This window comes from Suncus etruscus, chromosome 14 (genome assembly GCF_024139225.1).
Source record: "Suncus etruscus isolate mSunEtr1 chromosome 14, mSunEtr1.pri.cur, whole genome shotgun sequence".
NCBI lineage: Eukaryota > Metazoa > Chordata > Mammalia > Eulipotyphla > Soricidae > Suncus > Suncus etruscus.
This window is the reverse complement of record NC_064861.1, coordinates 31951651-31976356: the sequence shown is the minus strand read 5'-3', so window position 1 is coordinate 31976356 and position 24706 is coordinate 31951651. Positions and strand designations below refer to the sequence as shown.

Sequence of the window (24706 nt, the reverse complement as noted above, 5' to 3'; positions counted from 1 at the left end):
CTCTACATCAAGCTATATCGGCTTTCATCCAACTTTTTCTTAATGCTTTTTCTTCTTGCTCTAAGCACTCACTTACAGCCCCCTCACACCCCCTCAGATTGCTGCTAATATTCATGAGAACTCTTTAAGCTCTCACCATCTCTCCAAAACCCCCTTTGGCCTCTCCCTGCAGTACAATTCCCTAATGTTGCAGGGAGGGAACCACCCAGGCACCCAAACTGATGATGATCATCTATTGCTATGTAATAAGTCATCAACAAATCTAGTAGCATGATAAGCAGCATTTTGTTATTTCTCAGTCTGAGAATACAGAAGGTTGTTGAGTTTGTGGTTGCAGGGGCTGTGTGGGGTAACACTAAGTGGCTTCAATGCGATTGTATACAGGGTGTCTTGGAGCTGAGGCAGTGGGCGGGGGGCACTCCAATGGTTACCCCACAACCCTGGACTAGCTTGACCTCCCTCATAGCATGGGCTTATCCACATAGCTTGACGATGTGCATGGGCAGCTCAGAGCTCCAGTGAACAAAGTTCAACTCCCCTGCCCTTGATGGCTGAGCCTTGCAAGACTCCAACATTGTTTTCCACTGGTGCCATAATCTTCCCAGTTCAAGAAGAGGAAGCATAGACTCCTGTTTTCAAAGTGAGGGGACCAGCAGCACAGTGTGAGAAAAATGTGAGCGAAGAGCAGCTTCTGTGTCACCCTTAGAAAATGGAATCTGCTGCAAGTCCATTACTATTCTTTTTCCCTCTCTTTAAGCTCAAATTACTCCGATGTGATCAGTGTGAACATTTTCAAGCCTGCTACTGTATTAAGCCCCTTGAGGAGATTTTACCTCTATGTTCTGCTCTGGAGCTTAATCAGCCACTTCTATGGGGGTCTTGGCTTCCTTCAGTGGTGAATCTAGGTACTAAAAATATTAAACTGATATTAGGTAGGGGGGTATCAGTGACTTTAGCTCATATTGGCAGATAAATCCCGGAAATATTCCATGTGTACACATAGACACACATACCCTCTTCCATCCATAAAGCGTACACTACAGTCCAGACTTCTCTCCTTCCATATCTGTAGGCTGCAATAATAATAATAGTAAGAAAATTGGTGCTCATATTATACTTAATATATTCACTCATTTGTCTGCTGTTGGGTTTTATAAAAAATGCCAGACTAAATTCAATAAGTTTCCTTCTATTCTAGTTTTCCTTCTCTAAAAAATCGGTTGTGCAATTATATAAAAATTAGATTATATAGATATTAGTTTCTTTAAAATGATTTTCCTACATCTAACTGAGTTGTTCATATGATTTTTCTACTTAAAATTGCTGGTGTGGTGAAACAGATCAAGGCATTTCTAGTGGCAACCAAACTGACATGTTTTATTTTCTTTTATTAACAAATTTCTATATTCAGTTTGTTAATTTTGACTTAGGACTTTAACAGTCATGTTTGAAATATTTTTCCCATGTCATTCTTAACAGGTTTGGGAACAAATTTATTCTTGTTCACATACCCCATTTTCCATATTTTAAAATAATTCATGTGACATTGAAATCTGCTGTTCCTTGAATGTTGGTAGGACACACTGGTGTCAGATATGATACCATTTTTGCAGAAGATTTCTAGTTAGAAATAAGATTCTGTTACTCTAATAATTCAAAACTGATTGAAGTTTTAATTTCCACTTGAATAAATTTAGTCTCATTCTATCTTTCTGTGGTTAAGAAATAAGATTAAAAACTTCTAAGCTATTTGCAGAATAAGATTTTATTATTGTTTTATTTTTACACTTCAACCTCTATACAAAGCATTTATTCTCTCCTCTTATTTCTCCCCCATTTCCCTCTTCAATTGGGGGGGTGGGTCTTTTTGGGTCAAACCAGGCGATGTTCATGGCTCTGTGCTCAGAAATCACTCCTGGCAGGTTCAGGTACCATATGGGATGCTGAGATTCGAACCGGGGCCTGTCCTGTGTTGGTCGAAGGCAAGGCAAATGCCTTACCACTGTGGTATTGCTCTGGCCCCTCCCTCTTCAATTTCTTTTCTTGCAGAGATCTGTCCATTTTCTTAGTCTTTTCAAAAAAAAAATCAACCTTTGGTTCTGTTGATCCTTTCTGTCTTATCTATTCATTCAATCTCATCAATTGTATTTTATGAATGCTCTTTATTATTTACTTCCTTCTACTTTACTTGAGGTTACTCTACTCTCTGCTAAACTTGTGGCCCACAGTTTGTGGGTTTTCTAGTCTACTGGGATCATTTAAAACCATCCATTCCCATCTCATTTATACGTTAGCTTCATCCCATAAATTTCAGTATAAACTACTTGGGGTTTAGATTTCCCCCTTGTATTACCAAAAAAAGCACTGATTCTTCCAAAATTTGTGAGCACTTCTTATCACTTTTATTTATGTTATTTTGGGGGTACACCTCACAGTGCTCAGGGCTGCTCCTGGCTCTGACCTTGGGGGCCAGTCCTGGTGGTTTTAGGGGCCATGTGATGCAGTAGATAAAATATAGGTCTCCCAAAAGTAAAGCATGCACTCCAAACTCCATTGAACTATTTCTTCAGACTTCAAATTGCTTTTTTAAACTTCTAATTTAATGATCAAAGAGATAGACAGGGTTTAGGTTAAAGTGCTTGCCTTTCATGGTTCAATTCCTGGCACCATATATTCTCCCCTGAGCACTGCCAGAATCCCTGAACAGACTGGGTGTGATCTAATCCATTCTCCTTCCCCTATCCTCATACTACACCCCCCCAAAAAAAAACCCTTCCAACTTCATGGCATTAATAGGAAAAAATTTGATATGAATTACTTTACAGGGGACAGAGAGTCAGTACAGAGGGTAGGGCACTTGCCTTGTAAACACCCCATCAGGATTCAATCCCTTGGATCCTATGTGGTCCCCTGATCCCACCATAGAGACAGAAGTAAGACCTGAGTACCATCAGGTCCCAACCTCTCCTTCAGAAATTATTTTACAGTAAAGCTTGTGGTAATATCCTCAGACTTCCATTGTGAACTTAAGGAACACCAGCATTTGCCACACTGTGCGTTCTAGGTTATATCTTCTGGTCTGTTGTCTAGTTCTCCTTAGCTATATCTAATTTGCTATCATGTTTATTCATTAGTATTAAAAAATTATTTCACTTTGTATTTCTAAGAAGTTACAATTATCTTTCCTTTTTATTTCTTTGTTTTTGTTTTTCTTTGGTGCCATATCCAGAGATCTTCATTGCTTACATGGACGGTTTTGTGCTCTGGGATCACTCCCAGGATGCATTTCATTTTTACTACCTCTTGGCGTTTTCCAACTTTTGAGTTTTAATGGTTTTATTCTCATTTTTGAGGAGTCCATATTACCTGAACGCATTCTGTCAACATTATTTGTACCCTGTGTTGAGGAAGGTTCTCCGAGACAGGTCCGGCATCTGCTCAGGGGATGTGTTTGGACTTTCCCTAGCACCACAGTTCAGAACAGACCCTTCTCTTCATTCATCCTTGGAAATATCCCTCCCTTTCCAGTGAGGACACTAAAAATGCAACCATTTGGCTCTCAGCTTTGGAGGGATACAGCTTCCCCAGTGATACCCTGTATTTGGTCCCTGTTCCCCATATCCCTGGAGATCAGACCAATCAAAGTTCAAGGTTGCTTGTCTTGGGCAAATATCCTCAAAGCAAGTAATAACCTAATTTCTTATGTGGGGAGTTGGGAGGTGGTTCCAGCCTCTGAAGAACCCTGTACTTTACATCATAAAGAACAAGAACAATCAGTGCTGGCAGGGATGTGGGGAGAAAGGAACTCTCATTCACTGCTGATGAGAATGCCATTTGGTCCAGTCTTTCTGGAAAACAATATGGAGATTCCTCAAAAAACTGGAAACTGAGCTCCCATATGATCCAGCTATACCACTCCTAGGGATATACCCTAGGAATAAAAAAAACACAATACAAAAAATGTCCTCCTCACACCTATATTCATTGCAGCACTATTTACAATAGCCAGACTCAGGAAACAACCAAGATGCCCTTCAACAGATAAATGGCTAAAGAAACTGTGGTACATATACACAATGGAATATTACGCAGCCACCAGGAGAGATGAAGTCATGAAATTTTCCTATATATGGATGGACATGGAATCTATTATGCTGAGTGAAATAAGTCAGAAGGAGAGAGAGGAACAGAATAGTCTCACTCATCCATGGGTTTTAAGAAAAATAAAATACACTATTGCAATAATGCCTAGAGACAATAGAGATGAGGACTGGAAGTACCCCGTAAAGATATGAAGCTTTCCACAGAGTGGTGAGTGCAGTTAGAGAAATAACTACACAAACAACTATCATGACAATATTAATGAGTGAGAGAAGTAGAATGCCTGTCTCAAATACAGGCCAGGGGTGGGGGAGAAGTAAATGGGGGACACTGGTGGTGGAAATATTGCACTGGTGAAGTGGGGTGGGTATTTTTTTATTTTTATTGTGATCAAAGTGAATTACAATTCTTTCACAGTAATATTTGAGGCACATAGTGACAATGAATGAGGGGCATTCCCACCACTAGTGTTGTCTTCCCTCCACCCCTGTTCCCAGCATGTATCCCACATCTCCCTCCTTTACCCCTTGTACAGCTTGTTGTAGATTGGGTATCTATTCTGTTGTTGATTTTGGATTTGGTATTCATGTCTTATCAGTTTTTATTTCCACCAAATGAACATTCGACAGTCTGGTCTAGGTACCATCGGGGGGAGAAAGTTGGGGTGTTTGGTTTTTTTTTATGACTGAAACCCAAATACAATCATACTTGCCATCATGATGCTTAAATAAATTTATTATTTAAAAAGAAAAAGAAAAAAAGAACTGTGCTTCCCAGGCCTCTTGCCAATATTACCAAATAATTACTTGAGTATTTTCTTTCTACATTGTTTTAAAATGTTTTGAGCAGGAAAAAATAGCTAAGGTAGTTTGTCTAGCTCAGAGCTGCAAACAAAATATAATACAAACCATTCTACACTTTTCACACCCTGGTCTATTCTTTCTGAAATAGCAGGTGAAGAAAAAATTTTAACTGATGAAAATACTACCTGGGGCCAGGAAATCCAAAGCTTTCTAAGCCAATCCATTCAGCAAGGTTTCACCCTCACAGACCCCAACCTCTTAAAAGGTGGGCTGCAACCCATTATAGGTCACCTAACTAAATGTGGATGTCATGAACTTTTAAGCAGCAGTGCAATTTTTCTAAACACACATTGACAAAAAAAAATTTCATTCAATGCAACTCTGTCATGAATCCAGGGTGTTTCTGGCAGCACACACCTTCTGTTGCTCAACTCAGGTGAAAAAGGGTCATGAGTGGAAACAGTTTAAGAAGACCTGATTATCTAGAAGCCAAAGTCATAGGGCATTTGCCTTGCACGCAAATAAACTGGACTTATTATAATCATATAGCACCAACCCCTGAGCAAAGAGTTGGGAGTGAGTCCTGAGTACTGTTGACTGTGACCCCCAAACAAAACAAAAAGTCCTGGTTATAGCAATTTTTATGTGACCTCAGGAATATAAAACAAATCAAACCTATGCTGAAAACAAATAATGGAGCACTTTATCTTCAAACATTTAAAACTTCTTCTTCAGCCCCGCATTCAGTTAAGTGACCCAGTTTATAAAGTCAGACCATGTACCATAGGTTCATATCACAGTAGAAATCCAGATCCCCAGACTGGGTAAAAATTAGGGGTGAAGGTCCACACCAATGCTGCTCTGAAGGCACCCAGGGCTGTGCTATGCGTTCCTGTGTATGTCGGGTCTGTACAACTTTGTGGAGATGGATTTATTATTACTGCATTAGAGGTGAGAAAGTCAAGACTTCTAAGGGTAAGCAACTTGCAAAAGGAATACAGATGAGAAAGCCACCCACACTGACTGCCTGGGACATTGCAAAAAATCCACTAAAAATGAGAACCAACAACTGCAGGGGTGTGAATCAGCAGTAGCTAGAACTCTCAGTAGGAAAGGTCACAATGTCTAGTCAGGTCATCGCTGACTAAAGAGCAAACTAATGGGTTCTGACATCCAGACAGTGCTAGTCACCACACAGTCCCAAGGCCCAGGAACCACTGCATGGGCCTGTGAAACATCCCACTCTAGCTCTTATGAAGACCCTCCCCAACCTGCCCTCCTAATTCTTTTAATACATCTGGGTCTCCTATAAGTCTTCTCAGATCACAGCAGCCAACACAGATGGCTCAGTGTGAACTTACACAGTTCTCTGTGGTGGCCCCACGCCTGGCGCTGTTCAGGCATCTCAGGAGATGTGATGCTTGCCTGCCTCTTGCCTCTGCTAATGACATTTGGGGGAAAGCAAGCTTGGGAGGGGGACGAAGTCACAAGACGCTTTTTATATAATGACTAATAAAGAAGTAATGAGATCCCAATAACTACCAATTACAGAGGCAAGGGAAATAATAAAAATAATAAAGCAGAAAATGTACAAAGCAAACAATTAAGACTATTTTATGGAAACAATGCTTGCTGCTCAACAAGCATTAATTCTCACTTGGGCAGTGATGATTTCTCATGCGAGTTTTGCACAGAAAGAGAATGACACAGGGCCCTTCTGAGCCTGAGGACATTGGGGCTCCGATTTGAGGTTTACCCTGTCAGGCTGAGATGTCATCTCCCATTAAATTCCAAATCAGCTCAGAGAACACACCAGTTATTATTTTCCCACCATCATGTGACTGATTCTGAAGGAACCAGGAGTATCGTTGAGATAAAAAAAAACACTGATTAAAAATGTATTTTTAAAACATCTTTTATTATTTTTTTAGCTCAGTGGACCCAAATATATAAATCAGAATTATTCTACTCTAATAAGTATTGTAAATGTATAGTTAGATGTAACAAAATATCAGAGGGAATATCTTTGGAAAGTAATTATAATACATGCGGACTGTTTTTTAAATGCTTTGAGCAACTGATCCATTTTAAAGACATAACGCATAGAAAGCGGCACAAACATTAATTATCAAGCTGGAAATTCACTTGCAAACTCATAGCTGGAAGTGAATGTTTACAGATCAAGGCAGAAATATCAGAAAATATGATTGTTTAATGGAAGACTTAATTGCTTAAACCAAGCACTCACTTCTGGATACCAGCTTCACTAGAGTCTTAAGGAGAGGCAAGTTGATAAAGGGGGCTTGGGGCTTTATCTTTAACTTTATCAACCTCTCCCATGCTTCCTTCCCTGTCTGTATTGCACTATTACTATTTAAGTTGAAGACAATTCCTGGCAGTGTTTGGGGTTTGATCCCCACAGTGTTTGGGCAACCATCCCTTGGGTCTGGGGATCAGAAACCAGGTCTCTGATGCAGAGCATGTGTTTAGCCCTTTGTGCTGTCTTCTGGGCTCTACTGTGTTATTACAACACTAGCTATTTAAGCATAAAGCAGGGGCATTCACAGAGGCCACTCAATAATCCTGGATATTCTGGGATTTTCATTTGTCAAGTTTATTTTTCAAAACTGCCTACGAGCCTAGGTCTCAGTTTCAAGGAGCTGCCTAAGAGGTAGCAGAAACAGTGATAAAATGGAGTGTGGGCCATGGCATTCATTCCAGTTTGTTGAGGCAAGATGGTACATGGAGCCAGGGTTTACAATGTGTTTCTTTTTCTTAGGAAGTCCGTCTACATGGACATAGCTTTTTTACAATAAAGTAGAAAACCAAAAATTTCTCAGGAGGTGGCCCCATGTAAGTTGGAGGTAATAAGATCCCAGTATCTCTGACCCACAATGTCTGGACAGGGTCCCACTGAATATGCCACGACACAGACCTGAACTAGGGGATTTTGAAAGGAGGCTGTTTGGTTTTACAGAGATGTGCTTAGTGTAGGGGAGCCTTGGACAGGGCTTTTAGAGGTTTTGCAATTCTGTAAGGGTCCAAAGGGACTTGGGGTGGTCAGAGGGAAAGAGGGAATGAAGCACTGATGAAGGGGTCTGAGCAGGGCCACATTTGTGAAGCAGTCCTGCTAGATCCTTATCATGTGAAGGCTTGCTCATAGGGCCACAGCATGCACAGGTGGGGAGGAACCCCTGTGGATAGAGTCTCCTGCTTCTCCAGATTATGTTCCCACCACAATGGTTACTGACTCCTGCTTCCCACTGTCTCCCAAAAAACTTCCCAGGAGACTGGAAGAGGAGAAATCTGTGGGAAAATCCCATGGTAGGTGAGCACCTCGAGTGATCTAGCAGCCTTCTATCTGTGGCCAGGCATAGCTGGGTTGTGGTTTTCTCTGCCTTTCTGCTGTTCCCCTCTTCTCTCAGGCAGGGAAGTGCTTTTTCTTCTCAAGCTCTGCAAAGGTGCCACTTAGATAGGTCTTGAGGGTGTACCTGAGTACCTAAAGTCCTCAGGACTAGGGTTATAGAGAGGCCACAACTTGAGGACAGTGACACTTGATCACAAAGGACTCTTTCAGGGAGCAATCAACCAAAGGGTCATCAGGCACTGAGGCAGCCCTGCCAACAGGCATAGTTTCTTGCACTGGGAAATATCTTCTCCTCAGTGACAGTCCTCATTAGCTGGCCACAGCACTGCTGCACATGAAGACAGGCCCACTCTGCAGACTATCACTAACAGAGGAGACTGGGACAGTAACAGCTGTTGCAGAGCCCCTGCCCCACCCTGGAGTGTCCCTCCTTCCTAAGAGGAAAAGGATGGAGTTCAGATCCTTTGAAACAAAAGCCAAAGTGAGAGTTTCCTGAGAAACACTGGCTGAGTTTTTAATGGGCCCACCCACCACCTTAAAGGAAGACCTTTGCGCTGAGGGTAGTAGGAAAGGGAAGGAAACAACTGAGGGCCACAAGACAGATTTGGGCTGTTGTTCCACCTCCAGTGCTCACCAGCTACAGGACTTCATGCCAGCCATAGGACATTGTGCCAGCAGCAGGATTTCACTCTTGTGGTGGGACTTCATGCCAACGATGGGACATCATGTTAGCCATGGGACTTCACATCAGTGATGAGAATTCATGTCAGCCATGGGACATCATGCCACTCATGAATCTTCACACCAGCCATGGAGCTTCACACCAACCATTCATCTATTCACACCATTGTCTTCATCTCTGAAAATGAGGGTGCATGGAGAAGGATCTGGCAGGGATCCTCCATTAATCAGTCCCCTTGAAGGGGGCATCTAGGCACATTTTGTGACAGTGGGGGTACAGCCATGACAATTATCTGTAGGGCTGGACAAGGGCTATTCAGAGCAGCAGGGTGTGGTGGATCTGGGATGAGGTCTGAGATTAGCAAAATGAGGCAGGTCTATCTCTCTAATCCAACATCTCTGCTCCATGACTCTGGCCTCCTAATGGATGGTGCTCTCAGCCCTGGGTAAGCAGCAAGCTATTAGATGTCAAATAGCATTTGCATTTCTGAGATGGCTTCAATAGCTCCCTTACCCAGAGTTCTCCAGACTGAGATTTGAAATTCGGACAGATAAGACAGCTCTGGACATTGACTCTTCAAGCAGCTTGGGGGTGGGGTGGGGTGGGGGAGAAACAATGATTGTATTGTTTCACAGACAAATGACTCCAAGCTTATTAAAACACCCCACCTCCACTCACTCACAAGAGGCTACTTCTCAGTGCCCCCTCTGTCCTGGGAAAGCAGTGCTTCTCCTTTTCTGTCATGCCACCCTAGGAAGAAGAAAACATTTTTCGCGCCCCTCCCCCTGCGGGACTGTAAATAGTATCTTTATTAAAAAAAAAACTTTAACCTGCAAAACAAAAATATATAAAATAATTTGAGCTAATTCTTTAATCAGAGGTGATGTCTGGATGAATGGCTACAATGAGCACACTTTGCAACGCATAGCTTTTCGAAGCGGGTTTGGAAGCAGGACACGGCAAGTCTCAGCTCCAGAGACATACAGAGACATAAACACGGGGCTTAGCTTGTTATGACAGTGTTTGCTGAGGTCAAAGGAGCCTCCTTTTATGGAGCCTTGTGCCCCCCTCTGGGGGGCATGCCCCACTATTTGAGAAGCACTGCTTAGAGACACATGGAAATGAGCGTCACCTCTGGCTACTTAGAAGCTTTCACTCATTCAAAGCATGATTTGCAATGAATTATCTTGTTCTTGAGGAATTCTGCAGCTGGACTGTATCAAGGATAGTATCAGGGAGGTTAGTATGACCCCATTGCTCACCAAGCAATGGAGCAAGGGAATGGAGGGCAAGAAAAGGAGTCCCTGGTTTACTCTTCAGCCTGAGGAACTAGCAGCCAGCAAGAGATCCAGAACAGATGTGTTTAGGGAGGATCTATATTTGGGGTGACTCTACAGCTGTACCTAATATGCTAATAAATGGATTTTCTGGCTCTCTCCTGCTTCTTTCCAACTACCATTTAATTTTATTTTATTATTTTTTGTTTTGGGATCACACCTAGAAATTCTTAAGGGTTTGTCCTGGCTTTGCACTCAGAAATCATTCCTGGCAGTGCTCAGGGGACCATATGGGATACTGGGAATCAAACCTGGGTGAGTGTGTACAAGGCAAGCTCCTTACCAGCTATAGTCTCTCTCCATCTCCATCAATTGTCATCACTTTCAACCATGAAATACATCAAGTGATAATTCATCTTCACCAACAACAGGTACTATGAAAATGATTAACTTTTATTATTATTTTTTTTTTGGTTTTTGGGCCACACCCAGTAGCACTCAGGGTTTACTCCTGGCTCTATGCTCAGAAATTGCCCCTGGCAGGCATGGGGGACCATATGGGATGCCAGGATTCAAACCTCCATCCTTCTGCATGCAAGGAAATGCCTTACCTCCATGCTATCTCTCCGGCCCCGAAAACAATTAACTCTTTTAATTCTATACACACACATTGTGAATATTCTGAATCCCCAAGGAATGGCATGATTACAATGACAGATGAGAACAGTTGTCTTACGATCATTTGAAGAACCCAAACTGCACTAAGAATGCTGTGTATCGGGCTTTCACTTGAAAACTTCAGGGTTGAGCTCATGTGCTGAGAGGATGCAAGGAGGGTGGCAGGAAGAACTGATAGTTGGTCATTGCCCAGTCACCTCCACAGGCTGAAGGACAGAACAGGGACGTGGCCCCAGTACCTCAGGACATCAGTCTTCTTATTTGTTTGTTATGAGGGACAAGAGTCTTCCCTATACCCCACTTATGAACTTTCTTGAACATACAGACTTGAGATGTCAAACAGGGAAACTCTGAGAGCACAAAGCAACCTGGGAATACCATCCAGGTCTAAGATGTGATTAGTTTAAATTCTCCTTACAAGGAAACGGGATGTGCTAGCTCAGCTATACACACCTGCTGTCCTAAAGAATAAATAAATAAAGTGAGCAAACACAACTCATTTTCTTTTCCGTCGAAGTTTCTAACCATGAGATTAGATCTGACCCTTTCAGAGAAATGTCTCTCTTAGCCACAGGACTCCCATTTTTGTGTCCAAATATGCAGTGACTCACATAAATGATAAAAATTCAAATGAAGCAGTCCGGCAGCTGGATAGAAATGCTACTTCCAGCAAAAAGAGCAAATAATGGCTAAAATTAGTAAAACAAATAAACTGAAACCTATTTTTTCACGCCCACAACTCCATTTTCGTTCAGCCCTGGGTTCTAGAAGGTGACTCTGGTCATCTCCAGAGCTGAGACTCTAGGGCCTCCTGCACTGCTCTCAGGCTGCCTATCCCCTACAGAGAGATGGGGTGCTGGTCATGCCCATGAGCACTCCACCCAGGAGGTCAGCACTTCACTGCATTTCTGGGGAGCTTGTGTTTCTCAACTGTCTTTGTTCAGCTCCAGTGAATTCATTGTTTTAGTCTGGTTGGGGGCACACCCAGAAGTGCTCGGGGGCAGTGCTCAGATTATTCCTGGTAATGCTTAGAGGACTATATGTAGTGCCAGGGGTTGAATTGGACTCAGCCATTTGCAAGACAAGTGCCTTACTTCCTGTACCTGTACCTCCCAACCTCATAAATCTGAATGTTATGTATTCTTTAGCAACTTCCTTTATTCTCTTAAAGATACAGTTTTAGGTACCTTTGCACATCTATGTAGAATTCTTATGAGGCCTTAATGCTGGGAATATGCCTGAAAATATCCGTCACTATACAAACAGCCAAAGAGATTTTATTGAGGGCAGGGGAGGGGGATCTGGACCACAGCTAGAAGTGCTCAGGGTTATTTTCCTGGCTGTGCTCAGGAGACCATATGTGGTACCATAAAGCCAGGGTCAGTTGCATGCCAAGCTAGTCCTTTATTAGGGCCCAGCCTGGGTCATCATGGTCAAGAGTCTACCTTCCTCCATAGTCAGATCTTGGACTATGTGGCAAAGACACAGTCTGGGGACACTGGCTAAGCCCAGAATCTGAGTGCCCCTGACCTGAGCAGCTCTGAGTCCTTTATAGGAACGATCAGATGGAGGCTCTTGACATACTGACTGGGACAGGGAAGCAGCTCTCATAGCTGAGGACCAGTGTGAAGAACAGCGGCAGGGCTCTGATCACTTTCTATCATGGGCACAAAGAAAGGCAGAGCCCCTCACCCTGCACTCCTACCCTCCTATTCAGTTACATCAGCCATAGCTCTCCCCTTGCTGTACCTTATTGTTGTCAGTCTTGCCCTTTGTAATAGGACAGCTTCTGTGTAGAGTGGACATCAGCTGCGAAAAGATACCTTCTAACCAAGATGTCTCTTCTGGAGAAAATCTCAGACCAGCTCTTGAATGCTCAGAGTTGTTTCTGGGACCCTGTCAGTTTACACTAAGCTAAGATCACTGCCCCCAGAACACCCCTTTGAGCAGACTGCCTGAGGAAGCCACACACCTAGTATACTCCACCCATGGACACACGCATGCATGGGGCAGGGCTGTGTTCTCAGGGCTCACCAAGCCTATTGGATCTGCCCCAGGGAGCCCTTGGCCAGTGTATATACATTTTCCACAAACCCCAATAGCTCTCTCTCTCAGGCAGTGCCTCTTCTCCCAAAACAGAGATGGTTAAATCTGTCTCCAAACACTGCTTCAGAGCTTTGTGTGTGGGAGAGATGGCCACAGAGGGACCCAAAATACTCACGGATGCCTTCAGAGACAGGATGGGTAACCATGAAGCCTGGGAAAGCACTCCATGTATTCTGCTCAGTGCCATTCAGACACACCTCCTGGGCTGCATCCATGTCCCAGAAAGCAGAGGAGGTGGGGGTATAAAGCATTATAGGTATAAATGGAATCAAGCAGTATGAGAACAGGGGAGAAAGAAGTTCTGAAAAGGGGCTCAGGAAATATACGTCATCCTCTTCAACTGCCTGCTCTTATCCAACCCTTGATATTATTACCCCCTTTGCATTTATTAAACCCATTGCAGAGTAGTCACCCATCGCTAGAGAAGAGAATATAAAGAGAAGCTTTCCAGCTTAGACTCCCTACGTAAGGATACTCCTTGACTCAGCTGACTCTTCCTATCCTTTCCTCTCAACTGCCCTCAAACAAAAAACTGAGTGTACCAGAGCAGGGAACACTGCCAACATACCACTGAACTAGCAGCTCAGTGATAGTTCCTCTGTGTCACACACCTTCCCGAGATCTCTAGAGAGCACAAGGCCATCCAGTCTCACCTTCTCAGCATCTGACACTGGGCAGAAAATGTAGTGCAAGCAAACTCAGCAGTATTTCTCAGAACCCCATGGTAGCTGCAGTCAAGAATGTAGTACAAAGACCCAACCCACAAAGCACAGCACCTACCTGCCAGTCTAGGGTATGGGGTGCACCAAAAAGCCAGAGGGGAGCCCTGTTACAGTCAAGAAAAGAAATTAGCTAAGAGTGTAGCTGAGGTGAGCCTATAGAAATGGAGGGACCCCTTGTGACAGGCTTTGCATTCACCTTGCAGATGGTCACCCATGTGTCTATTGCCACAGACACCAGGAGTTTCAAGACATGTAGAACAAAACACAACCTGAAAAATAGTTAAGGTAGAATTTTTGCTTTGGGGGATGTGCCAAAGGGGTTCAGGGATCAGTCCTAAAGGGGTTCAGGGAATCTCAGATGTTGACAGAGGTCAAATGGGGTCAGCCTCATATAAAGCAAGTGCTTTAACTCCTTAACTGCCCCTCAAGCCTCAAAGGCAGGGAGTTGTTTTTGTATTTTTTTTTAGGTTTTTGTTGATAAACTAATTCTGATGACAAAGAATTAGAACATAATGGTCAGCTGGATCTGTAATTCATTTCCTAATAAAGAAAGATTGCTGAGCAGCAATGAGACAAAAGAGACAGAAACAAATGGTTTCTACTTCACAGATAATTAGCCCCAGAGACTTACATAGGGCACATTAATGTGGCTGGGGCAAACAGCTTAATGGGTTTGAAAAGGGCATCGGGTATTCATATGGAAAAGATCATTTCAAGGGATCCTGAGAAGCAGAGAAAACTGCTAGGGTTGCAGCAGTGGGGGAAGATAATGAGAGCTGGGGTGTCATAGAATGGAGAGTCTCCTGGGTACTTGGACCGAGCACACAAACCTACTGATCTCGAGCACTGTTCATTTTCCTGACAAACCTGGAATAGTCCAGCCTTCAGGGAATATGACCTCAGAGAATGACTTTTATCATATCCATATCAGAAAGGAACCTATGTCTAAATTTTTCCAAAATGGCCCTCTACCCCAGGCTGTAAGCACAGCTCATGATACAGTTGGGGAATCCATTGATATCCTACAGTATGACCCCATTCCAATCATCTCACACACACTTGCTCCTGATGTGTGTCTCTGCCTCTTCTCCATGGGAAAGCCTTCTGAAGATGGTCATAAATGAGAGGGTCTTCCAAGAACACTGGCAAGAAATAAAAGCCCCCAAAATAGAACAGGAGTAACCTGGAGGGCCACAGACATTGACTGGAAGGCTCCCCCCATTTTCGCACCTAGTTAAACAGATGCAGCAGGGCCCATGCATCCTAGAGAGAACCAGGGCCTAACTCAATCTGGGACCCATTATTCACTGCTCATTCTCCCTCAGAGCTGAGCCCAGAGCACAGGCCATACCTCTGAGGAAAGCTGGGGGTGGGACAGCAGCACAGGAGCAGGATTTAGGGGTGGAAGGGCAGATGGGATTCTATTATCAAGCCACATACAGCACATCATCAAGGGCTGCTTCTTCCAATGCTGGGAGAGTGTTGTGTCAGTCTGAGAGGAAGACCTGGGGGCTGCCTGCCCAGACCTGTAAGATCTTTGCAGGAAGGAGGTCAGTGAATGCTTAGTCAAAGTCTGAAACTCCTGAGTGAGGCTCAGGCTGAGCCCTTCTCTTCAGTGCTTGAGGTGACTGCAATGTAATCAGGAAAAGGTAACCCGAAAAATCCACATGAGATGTCAAAGGGCCATTTCTGACCCCGGTTCTCCCAAATCCTTTAAGCTAGGGAGAGGATCTACAGGAGTGTTCCCTAAAGATGTTCAAGACAACAACAAGAAGAAAATTGCTGTTTCTTTGACTTTGGATTGCAGAATGACAGAACAAACTAACATCTGGCAGAACTAAGTTTAATATGGCTCTTTATGGGAAAGGAGTAAGCTGTGGCATGTGAGGACATGTAAAAGTCATTTTGGACACAGAAAGTGACTAAATGTCTTGAGAAGCTCCCCCTACCTATATGATCAAACCTCCAGACACAGGGTCAGAAGACCTATAATGGAGACTGCCCTGCTGCCCAGGCACTGATGCCACTGCCACTCTGTGCCCAAGGCTCTTCACACCAGTACCTCCTCCCAGCATCTCCAGGAGGACCACCGACAACAGCTGCCTGCCTCCTTTCTCCAAGGGCCAAGCCTGGCTGCCTAATCCTGTATTCGGAGTGTGCAAGGAGAAACATGTGATTTTTCCCTTCTTTCTGTACCACAGTGATTGGTTGAATGTTTAAACCCAGATGGTGTGAGTCCTTGCTGGGACTTTTCTTGTGTGTTCCTGGAAGAAAGAAGTTTCCATCCTGGAATGTTGAACAGTAAGGATGCTGTGAGCTGCCACTGCTTGTCATCTTCGTACAAGGCAGTGTGAGAGAGATGATGTGCCTACAGCAGGAAGGAGAAGAGCACCAGGCCCTTTTAACAGCTATTCTGGAGAAGCCAGGGGACAGAACCACCCTTAGATCCTGCAATTTCATAAGCCTTTGAGGGTCCAGCCCATATAAGATGGGTTTCTAAAACCCAGAATTAGGACTAATGGTCTAGTGCTATTATACCACTCTCCTTCTTTTGAGATTAAGATTGAGCAGTTCAGCCATGTCATACTGTGGGTAAGTGAAAGTAAAGCAGAGGTGAAAGGGCACTACTTGCCTATTGGCTACGATCAAAAACTGGAAACCGAATCATTATTTCAACCAGAATCAACTCACCAGTTCTGCCTTCCATTTCCCTCTCATGCTGCAAAATTCTAGCTACAAAGTGGCAATTTCTGCAGGGTTACAAGTGCAAAGAGATAGAGGTGTCTTCAAGCTGTGTGAACCCAGTGATTGCGGGAGCATCCACCGGCTCTTCCCCTGGTTATGAGTGTGGGATGAGGAAGAAAATATCTCCTTCCCCAGATGGCAACTACCCTGTTGCTCCAAGCACTGTCAGCTCTGGATGACTCCCTTTTAAATTCTCCATAGACAGCCTTTGAAAGAAGCTCCCTCATAAGAACCCAGGAGCTTTATTAACCTGTTTCACCCAGAGTCAGCCACTTCACATTATGCCAAGCTAGCTTATACAGGCAACTCAAAGATCCAGAAAACATCTGCTAAACAAAATCAAAATTAATGGTAAACAGAACGCAATCCTTGATAGCTCAAGTTCCCCCAGATGCAGAAAACTATAAAGGGGCCATTAGAGACAGCTACCAATTAGGGGACCAATTCGAAGGGTTTTTCAAAAATAAGATGAATGACACGCTCAGGATTGTGTGTGTGATGTTTATTGAGAGCTGCAGCTACACTGGACTGGCAGGGTCTGTGTGACCATCGCTCCCTTTAGTGTGGTTTCCTCTGAGCCAGTAGCACCCCCTCTCCTTCTTTCTTTTTCTTCCCTGGGGCTGACAGGACTGCAGCAGGTGAGGAGCCACTGTCAAGGGTTGGGTAATACAATATAGCACATCCCCAACCCCAAAGGCACAGCCCCGTAATCACAGCACAATCACAGACATCTGGATTCGTTCACGAATCACTCCAGGGCTTGAGAAAGGGCTGGTGAGGGCTGAATTATCCTCACTCAAGTGTTCTCTCCTGGCTGTAATTCAATGTGATGGGGCTGCTGAGAAACAAGTACTGGTCTGAGGAGGTCACAATCAGCGTCAGCACTCACCCTACCCCACCCCAGTGGACTCAGTGTGCCCTGCAGCCAGAAGGTCGGCACCTCTTGCTGAAGCTTCAGAGAAAACTGTAATGGGATTTTTAGTGTCTATGGGGAGGTGTCAAGACACCTGCAACAGAGTAGGACTGGAATATGTGTTGCTGCTCCTCCTGTGTAGAAGGAACGGGGTTTGGGGTCTGGGGGCAGGCAGAACTTTCTGAAGGAGTAGGGCCCATGCCTGTCTCTGGGATTTGCCTGCCAGCCTGACTGTCCTGCCACTAATTTGGACACACACACACACACACACACACACACACACACACACACACACACACACTGCAAGTAGTCTATTCTGGCTGAAATCAGTGGGAAAAGAAAGGAAGGTGTGAGTTGTTCAAGGAACTGACTACCTGCTCACCAAGGGCCAAGGGGCTGAGAGAAAATTCTCTGAAGGCTGCCAACAGCAGATGCCAGACTTATTTTTCTGTTCTGACCACTCACACGCTAGGAAGTTGCTGGAGCCAGGTATATCTTTGTCCTGGACACCCTGTCACTCCTCCTCTTTCTTTCTTTCTTTTTTTGGAGGGGGAGGAGGGAGACACACCTGGTGATGCTCAGGGGTAACTCTTGGCTATGCACTCAGAAGTTGCTCCTGGCTTGGGGGACCATATGGGACGCAGGGGGATCAAACCACGGTTTGTTCTAGATCAGCCACATGCAAGGCAAATGCCCTACCGCTGCGCCATTGCTCTAGTCCTGACTCCTCTTTCTAACCTCTAAAATGTGGGGTTCAAAGGGACACTGTCAGTCTAAAGATGAACAAATCCACATAACTAAGATGCTGTCATGGGGAATCAAGTTTGGATATCTGCATCTCATACCTGTATTTCAGAGTCATCTTGGGCATCTTAAAATCCTGAGAGGCTTTGCTTAAAATACAACAACTACTACCAAGTCCAGCATGCGCCAAGTATGATAATTTCTCAGAACCACAATAATCCTCCTGGAAGCTGGAGGCCAGTAATCAAGGTGTTGGCTGAGCCATGCTCCTCATGAAGGTGTCAGTTGAGGTATCAATTCTCCTTCTTTTGTCCCAGACTCTGGTAGTCAACAGCAAGTCTGAGCATTTTGTGGTTTATGGGCACATTTACCTCTATCATCATACAATGTTATCCCAGAAGCCTGTGTCCAAATATCCCTATTCTGAGAATGACATCACTCATTTGACAAGAGTCCATTCTGATTCCTTATAATCTCATGTTTACTTGACTACACATAGCCCAGACATTATCTTCAAAGAAAGCAAATTTGGCTGGTCCTGGATCAGAATTTCATTTGTGTAAGTGTATGTGAATATATATTATATAACTTCAATATACACAAATACAAATATTTGTGGGGCCATCACAGTGCCATCCACAAGACCCAGATTATGTAAACATGGAGGACTTCTAACAATGCATCAGTTAGAAATAACCAGTAGTTATCCACGGAACATTCCTTAAACAAATGCCAAAGAAATATTTAGGAATCAAAGTACTCAGTATATCTTTTTTGAGTCGCTAGGGGCAGGATTAAAGCAGAAAAAAAGAGATTGAGAGAAAGAAAAAGTGAGCAACTTGTACCTTGCACTAATTCAAGAAACATTTTCATACAACTACAGGCCATGTACTAGGGCTAGGGGGGATCTGGAGGTAAAGGGGGTATCTCTGGTCTAGGAAATCAATAACACAATTAAATAAAAAATAAATTATTCCAGAAGTTACACACTTAAGAAAAGGAGTTGGAATGAAAGCGATACAAAGATTCCCCCAGACTTCAGGAAAGCCAAACTACAGTCTGGAAATACTGACAAGACAGTCTCTGAGGCAATAGTGCTGGTGTGAAAGGTCAAGCAGAACCACCATGGCAGAGCAAATTTATATTCTCCTAACCATTCCAGTCCCCTATAATCTAGTCTGTGTTACCCCTTTCCCAAATTCCTGCCTACCTCACCTGACTGGTGAGACTCTCCCATAGCTGGGAGGGGTCTGTAGTTGCTAATTAAGGTGTTGCATTGTGGGGAGGGAGAGAGAGATCAGACACAGGAAGAGTACTTACAGGGTAGCTGATGAAGGCTGCTTAATAAAGTTTAGCTTAGAGGCCATGTGAGAAATATATACATGGCAATTAGTGCCTTGTAATAAAACTGGATATCTCCTGAAACTTCATCTGACTGGTTTGTGAACTTCTTCACCATTACCTTACAGACCTGCCAGCAGAAGGGGCTGCAGGCACCGGGCCGAGCTGAGAAAGGCCTCACCATCCACAACACTAGGACTTTATAATTAATAATTAATACAACAGTCTAGATTCCATTTACATCACATATTTGCTTTTATTTTTCACATCACTCACTTCGTCAAGAGTCTCCTAGTGTTCCCCCAAATGGAGCTGAGGGTCTTAAGTTAGACCTAAATAGCAACGTATCTTAGGTTTAGTGGCTTAAAGGCTATCTCTCAAGACCCCAAAACCCACTAGAATTCTCCAAGATCTTTTGGACCTGAGAAACTGGGTAGAAAGATCCAGAATATTTACTTGTTTTATTTGCTGGTCAAATTATTTATTCCAGATCAAATTAGAGCTAAGGAAACAACATTAAGTGTTGCTTGCTAGAAGATAAGTTTTGGACATAAAAATATTACTGATATATTCACATAGCCTCTATAGTTTTTAGGCGCTACCTTGTTCTGGAGAAGATTAACAATCTTACCTAAGGCATGGAAATCTCAGACCCAAATATCCAGAACTGACCTGCAAGTCTTACTCTTCCCTCTTGCCTGCCAGTCTGTAGGCTGTGATATTAAAATAGTAGACACTTCAGGAACTCCCAAACCCTTCACTTTGACAGAAATAAGCAAGAAAGATATCAGTTGACAATAAAAAGAAAATCTTTATGTGATAGTCAGGACACATTTGCTAGTACATTTCTAAAGTATATGTTGCAAGCTAGTCTGCTGAGAGGCTGCTCCAGGAAGAACATGATGCAAGAGTAGAAAATAATCTACCACACCTTTATGCATTCTCTGAGTCCTCTGAGAATTTACAGCCTTATTTTCTCAGGCCTTTATGTGTCTCTGAGCAAATATATACATGGCTCTCTCAAACCCCAGCCTTTCTATTTAGATAGTAAGATCCCAAAATTGTTATGCTTATCTGCAATTCCATAATGCAAATTAATTCCAAACATTTACAATAAGATCTACTAACATGCATACAATCACATTCAAACCAAGCTCTCATGCCAACTTTTCATCTGAACACTGTCAAATATACATGGTCATTGCACCCACTGTTGAACGAACACTCCTTTCAATGCAAAGATTATAGATGCCTGTCCTCCCTACCCACTGCCATCCAATCTCACTTTGTCTCAATATCCAAATAAAAGTATTTTGCCTTTGGATCCAGTTCACAGTCAAAAACAGGTTCAAAAACCTCTTCAAATAACAGGGGAAGTGGCAAATGGGAATGGAAACCAGAAAGTTTATGGTCAGATAGAGTAGCCCAATCTGCCCAGCCACTGTTTCAGCACCACAGACAGCAGCAAACAAGCTGCTCCACCAATGTAGCCTGGAGTAAGGTTAGACTCCCCAACTCAGGAAACAAACTTTGATATGACTATTGAAGTCTTCACTGTTGTGCATGAAGTACAAAGTAATAAATAGAGATGGCGATGTTGGGATTAGGATTTAATAGGGTCATAGGTTTTAAAGAAAGTACCAGAGAAGGTTATAATTAAGGATAAGACCAAAGTATAAACTTTGGTTTCTGACATCCTTCTCCCATTTCTTCAATAAAAGGATGATTTGTGTGATTCCACAAATCATAAAAAGTCATTATCTTATTAGAGACCAGATACTGCTGGAAGTAACAGAAACTTCCATTTGCACTAAAAGATTTCAGAAATTACCCACCAAATATACTTACTTCAGGGACCAGAAAACAAAAGTGCTTAGAGGAACTCTGGCAGGGACTATATAACATCATGGAATGGTTTTCAAAAGGGAAATTAATTGCTTATTTTTATTTCAGCTTAGCTAAAGCTGTATAAATCTAATCATAAATACTTTTCACAGTGGCATCTCTTTCCAGATATTGAAATACCTCAAACCATAAACCATTTTTATTGTTGATGTTATTGGGTTATTTTTTTGCTGGATGAAACTAAATAATTACTTCAAATGTCACTCAAAATGCTGCCTGTCTCAGAGAGTGTAAACATAATCATGAATGAGGCAATTCCCCAGACCCCACCTCTAAAACCTGAACATAATCCTCACCCACACACTCATATCTTAAAGTCCCTAGAGGCAAGTGCCAACAATCAGGACCCAGAAAAAGGCCACATTTTCAAAGAACAGGCTGCCCACGGTCTGAAGCTCATCTTGGCTTCAGCAAACTACTTTCAAAATGTCAACACTGAGAACAAAATAGATAGGAATGCATTTTTCCCTACCTTCTCTTCTTGAGACTGCAAATCTTCTTGGTTCCTGCAAGAATAGAAAGACTTTGTATTTTTGTAGAATAATTCATGATGTGAACATACTTATAAACATCTTACCTCTCATAGCCATTTATTCACAAGGTGAACACTCACAAAGGAACAAGGCCTTCAGCAATGTTACATCATCTAAATTCAATAAACATATATTTGCACATGTAAATATATTTCTTTTCTTTTGGCATTAGATATATTACTATATTTTTAGAGAGCAGAGTCTTTAGAGAGCAGATCCCACTCTCAAGGTTTTCTTTATGTGAAATCTGGGTTAGAATAAAGGTTAAGAAAGACCTTGTTTGAGGTGGATGCCTGCCTCCTATTTAGGTTGCAGGCACTTGTAGGATCTGGGGGAAACACAAATACAAAGAAGTCAGAATATCTGACCCACAGCAGGTTCTGCTTTGTGGTACCATAGCAGTGAAGAGCACCATTGTTCTTGTGTAGGTTAATGATCAACTGAGGAGTTCCAAAAGGTGGGATATTATGGACAATTTGGAAAGCCAACTCAGACTATTAAATTGACTTCACAAAAAAAGCCTTTTGTTTTCCTAATCCAAACTCATTTTTCTGGTTTTTTTACAGAAAATAAGCAATATATATGTGTGTTTATATGTACATATATATCAATATCAGTGCAGAGGTGAGAGTCTCTGAATTAATGCTACAGTTGAAAAGAAGACTCAAGACACAAATTAATCAGAAATATAATTATTTTTGTCTTGATAAAAACCAGTATATTCATTCAATTGGAAACAAAAAGGTAAAGGATTTTTCCAAAAAAACAATCTTTGCAAATTGCATTGAAAAAACCAGCAGGTTTTCAGATGGGAGAAGAGGAGACAATAACAGAAAGCATGGCTTCAGAAAAGAAGTTGGGAAGAGAGGACAGAATATACTCAGGGAGCAGAAAAAAAAACAGAGAGAAAGAAAGAGAGAGAGAAGGAGGGAGGGAGAGAGAGAAAGAGAGAGGAAAAAACAGGAATTGACATTATGGATTCATAGCTAGTAACAAATAGTGACAATTCATCATGACTAACCAATTTAAGAATAGAAAGCCTTGATGAGAGTAAGTGGAAATCTATTTTATACTCAATATAGCAACGGCAATAAAAGCCAAACCCAGGACACTTCCATACCATCACAACCAGGGTGACCACTAGACATCCACAATTTTAAGACATTATTTTTCACACCTTAGCATTCTTGCCTTGTATCCTTTGGGAGACAGGAAGAAGTAATGTTAACACTAAAACAAGGAGGCAATGAAAGGTTTGTACCCCAAGTTAAACTCCTAAGAGTACCACCTCTGCAATAAACCAAAACCCAAGGAGGAGAGAATTGAAAGATGCATATCACACATCACCAGGAGGTCCAGACAAACTCCAGGAAATCAGGTTCTGGAGGGGCAGCAGGCAGGCTCTAAGCACAGCATGGAGAGTGGGAGTTCATTAGATGCGTATGGTATTGAGGCACAGGGCAAACAGCTCCTCCCACCCTGCTTCTTGGCTCCCTGCAGCATCAACTACACCTCCTTCCCGGGAAATAATTCAGGACTCGCTTGAATAGCTCTAGAAATCACTTTGTGGAAGTTTTATTAAAAATGCATAAATTAGGGGCCGGAGAGATAGCAAGCAGCCGATCCAGGACCTAATGTGGTTGGTTCGAATCCCAGTGTCCCATATGGTCCCCCGTGCCTACCAGGAGCTATTTCTGAGTGCACAGTCAGAAGTAACCCCTGAAAACCACCAAGTATGGCCAAAAACAAACAAACAAAACAAAAATTAACTTACGAAAAGCTCTGAACTTCTTATTTAACAAGAAGGTGTCTTAAATCATTTTAATGTCTATTTTTATTTTAGGAATATTTTGTAATTTACTGTATTTGAATATTTATTTTTCCTTTTTAAAAAAATTAAAAACATTTTTTGCAGCCAGGAATTGAACATAGGGCCTGCCCATGAAGCTTATCACTCACTGAACCACATACCTGCCTGAAGTATTTGCGTTTATGTTTTTGTCTTTGGCTATTGGAAATAAAGTTTCTTAGATCAGAGAAATAGTCCACTCAGTAAGGTGATTGCCTTGCATGAACCTAATCCAGGTTCAATCCCTGGCACCATATATGGTTTCCAGAGCCCTGCCAAAAGTGCTCAGTGATTCCTGAGCACAGAGCCAGGAGTAAGTCCTGAGCACCCCTGAGAGTGATCCAAAAGCAAAAATGAAACAAAAATACATAAAATTTCTCTTCCAGTGTATCTTCTAACTGGTTTGGTTTGTGCATATTATGGTGGTTGATATTTATGTATTAATTTCATAACATATATTTTTGTAGGCTCCTTTTTAATATATAAAATATTTATTTAAGCACCATGATTACAAGAATGACTGTAGTTGGGTTTCAGTCATAAACAGAACACACCCCCTTCACCAGTGCAACCTTCCCACCAACAATGTCCTCCCACCTCTGCCTGTATTGGAGACAGGCATTCTACTTCTCTCGTTCTTTAACATTGACATGCTAGTTGTTAGTATAGTTATTTGCCTAGTAGCATTCACCATTCTTTGTGGTGAGCTTCAAATTGTGAGCTGGTCCTTGTGGCCCTAAACTCTATTGTCTCTGGGCTTATTACAATAATGTTTTTCATTTCTCTTAAAATCCATAGATGAGTTAGACTATTCTGTGCCTATCTCTCTCCCTCTGACTTATTTCACTCAGCACAATAGATTCCATGTACAACCATGTATAGGACTTCTCCTGATTCATGACTTCTCTCTCCTGATGCCTGCATAATATTCCATTGTGTA

At 42.6% G+C, this 24706-nt stretch overlaps 1 protein-coding gene across 1 annotated transcript in view; it reads right to left on the bottom strand.

The window, feature by feature from the left end:
* FSTL4 (follistatin like 4) overlaps window positions 1-24706 on the bottom strand; it is a 336185-nt gene that overhangs the window by 272188 nt on the left and 39291 nt on the right. Inside the window, exon 3 of the mRNA XM_049786821.1 lies at window positions 21857-21890. Within this exon, the coding sequence (XP_049642778.1) occupies window positions 21857-21890 (34 nt within the window). The remainder of the gene's footprint in view (window positions 1-21856; window positions 21891-24706) is intronic.